At 42.8% G+C, this 2,543-nt stretch overlaps 1 protein-coding gene across 1 annotated transcript; it reads right to left on the reverse strand.

The window, feature by feature from the left end:
- Positions 1–274: 274 nt before the first annotated feature.
- LOC109018041 lies at positions 275–1,434 on the reverse strand. The gene is made up of 3 exons (XM_035687692.1): positions 1,411–1,434; positions 707–1,312; positions 275–604 (listed from the first exon to the last, which is right to left on the reverse strand). Exons 1-3 carry the CDS (start codon positions 1,432–1,434, stop codon positions 275–277), a joined length of 960 nt encoding a protein of 319 aa, XP_035543585.1.
- Positions 1,435–2,543: the final 1,109 nt, after the last annotated feature.

The following is a 2,543-nucleotide window of genomic DNA, read 5'->3' on the forward strand; positions in this document are numbered from 1 at the left end:
AAGCCTAAAATAATTTGACTAGACGATTATCTGAACTCCACAGAAAAGTAATTAAGACTCTCCACAGAGAATAATAGAACTCTTCACATGCAATAATAATCTCAAATAAATCGTAACCAGAGACTCTCCAAAGTTCAGATCCTAACTCCTATAATTCACACTGAGATAGAGTTTCGTTACCTATAGCACCTATAATATTTCCAATAGTCATCATGAATACCACAACTTACAAACATAATATTCCAACAATAATCAATATTTTTAATTGAGGAAATTAGTTACTTGTGTTCTCATTGGCGGGCGCATCGGTGTCACGCAACTGTGCCAAGGAGAAAACTCGAGCTGGTGCCATATTCTTCTGTCCGTCTCTTATAGCTTGAGTAGTAGCTATGTTCTTCCCAGGACAGTCTCGAAGATGATGTCCTTCCTTCCCACACTTGAAACATGCTCCGGTTCCCATCAAACATTTCCCTGCATGCCTCTTACTACACTTCCCACACATGGGGAGCCATCCTGTCTGGCCCTGTCGTGGTCGTTGTCCATTATCCTGAAAAGGCCTCTTATCCCTATGTGATGCTGGTCGGAGTTGTTGCTGCTGCTGTCGCTTCCTTTGATTATTGTAATCGATACTTTCTTGAATGTCTTCTTCAGCAATGGTAGCTCGGGTGACCAGCTCCGTGAAACTCCGAATCCTGAGAGTACGTACACGCTCCTTAATCCTATGATTTAGACCGCGCTCAAACTTTTCAGCTTTCTTTTCCTCATCTGGAATTAAGTAACTGGCGAAACGAGACAATTCCATGAATTTGGTAGTGTATTGGTCTACTGTCATTGTTCCCTGGGTAAGATCTGCAAACGGATGGGCCCTAGACTCGCGAAGAGTTTGAGGAAAGAAGCACTCCAAAAATATCTTCCTAAAACACTCCCATGTGATAGGGACTCCATCTCCTAGTTCCATCTGCAAGAGTGCTCGTGCTGACTTCCACCACTTGTTTGCCGCATCTGTTAAGTTGAAAGCAGCATAAGTCACCTTCTGATCATCTGTGCAATAAAGTGCCTCAAAGACCTGTTCCAATAGTTCGATCCAGCTCTCCACATCCATGGCATTTGATCTGTCGTCGAAAGCAGGTGGGTGCTGGCGGGAGAACTGTTCTAATGTGCATCCTACTTGTGGGGTTTCACCAACTACCATATCACCATTGACCATCCTTTGAAAGAAGCGTGTCGTTGCAGCAGTGAGTACTTCTGAATTATCATCTTGTACGGTATTGTTCTCAGAGAGAAGCGTGGTCTTCTTCCACGAGGTGCCATTCTAACATGCATGTGTTAACAATGTCAATCAAAATGCATTCAACTACTAAAAGAAAAATTTATAACATGCTTACTGCAGAGCAGCAGAGCAGAACCTACCTCGGGAGAACTTGGCCTAGACATTTCTTTCCTTCATTTTCTATTTTCCAAAAATTCTCTATTTTTTAAAAAAAAAAAAAAAAGACATTCTAGAATTTTCGAGGAGCCAGTGTGCTACTACTACTAATATTTAGGTTACAATTAATATTTCCTACTAATATAGACATTTTTAATATTGTAACCTAAATAGTCTATATTTCCTAAACCTAGATTCTTCCTTACACTAAAATATTCTTATCTTTCAATCCTAAATAGACATGGGTATTTTTGGAAAAAACAATACAAAGGGTCATTTTTGTAATTGTATCAATAACCTACGAAAACCTAAAATACATGTTTTATAATTGTAGAGAAATAGTCTTGGGAGAGTGGAAAGGGGGCATGCGTTTACAGGGGACGACTCACCGAGGGGAGGAGCTGCATGGCACGGCCGCTGGGAGGCAAGGTGGTGCGACTGGGTTCCTTTGGGCTGGTTAGTGCGACGCTGAGAGAGAGAATGAGTGAGAGAGAACGGAGAGAGATTTTTCGCACCGCGCAGCGTGCATGGGGGCTTCGGGCAGTGGCGCTGGGCGTCACTGGGCGGTGGAGGCTAGATCTTCGGCATCATCTGTTGCTGCTGACGGTGGTGTCGCTGCCCAAAAGTGGCAAAACGTGGTTCTTGGTTTGAGTGAGGAAGCTCTGTTTCGAGGGGCTAAAACAGGGGAGGATGGCAGTGGCTTGATGGCCTTTTTTAGGGCAGGCCGTGCAGTGGTTCTGCTAGCTGGGCTATGAGGTGGCCAGAGGGAGGAGCTGAGATGTGGTTTGCTTGGCTTCGGCAAGGTGGTGCAGCGGGGTATGTAACAGCCCGCTAGAAATTCATTGGTGGAATTTCTATTGACTATAGGAATCTCATAAAAACCCCATAAGTTTTTACGAATCGACCAATCGCACAGGTTTTAGTCTGTCAACATAGTCAGTGTTATCACTCACTATGGTACTAGAAATATGAGTTTAATTATTTGAGGTAGTTAGAAGTGTCAGAATGTGTTATGGTCTACGCCATTAGACTCAATGGATTATTTAGGATTTTATGGCGCGATAGCTTATTTTCATAATTCCGAACGAAACGTCTGTTAAAAATTATGAAATTACTT

This window comes from Juglans regia, chromosome 2 (assembly GCF_001411555.2).
Source record: "Juglans regia cultivar Chandler chromosome 2, Walnut 2.0, whole genome shotgun sequence".
NCBI lineage: Eukaryota > Viridiplantae > Streptophyta > Magnoliopsida > Fagales > Juglandaceae > Juglans > Juglans regia.

Coding starts and splice junctions, on each gene's coding strand:
- LOC109018041 (XM_035687692.1), bottom strand. CDS start 1,434: ATGTCTAGGCCAAGTTCTCCCGAG. Junction 1,313..1,410: donor CTAGGCCAAGTTCTCCCGAG/GTAGGTTCTGCT, acceptor CATGCATGTTAG/AATGGCACCTCGTGGAAGAA. Junction 605..706: donor ATCATAGGATTAAGGAGCGT/GTACGTACTCTC, acceptor AATCAAAGGAAG/CGACAGCAGCAGCAACAACT.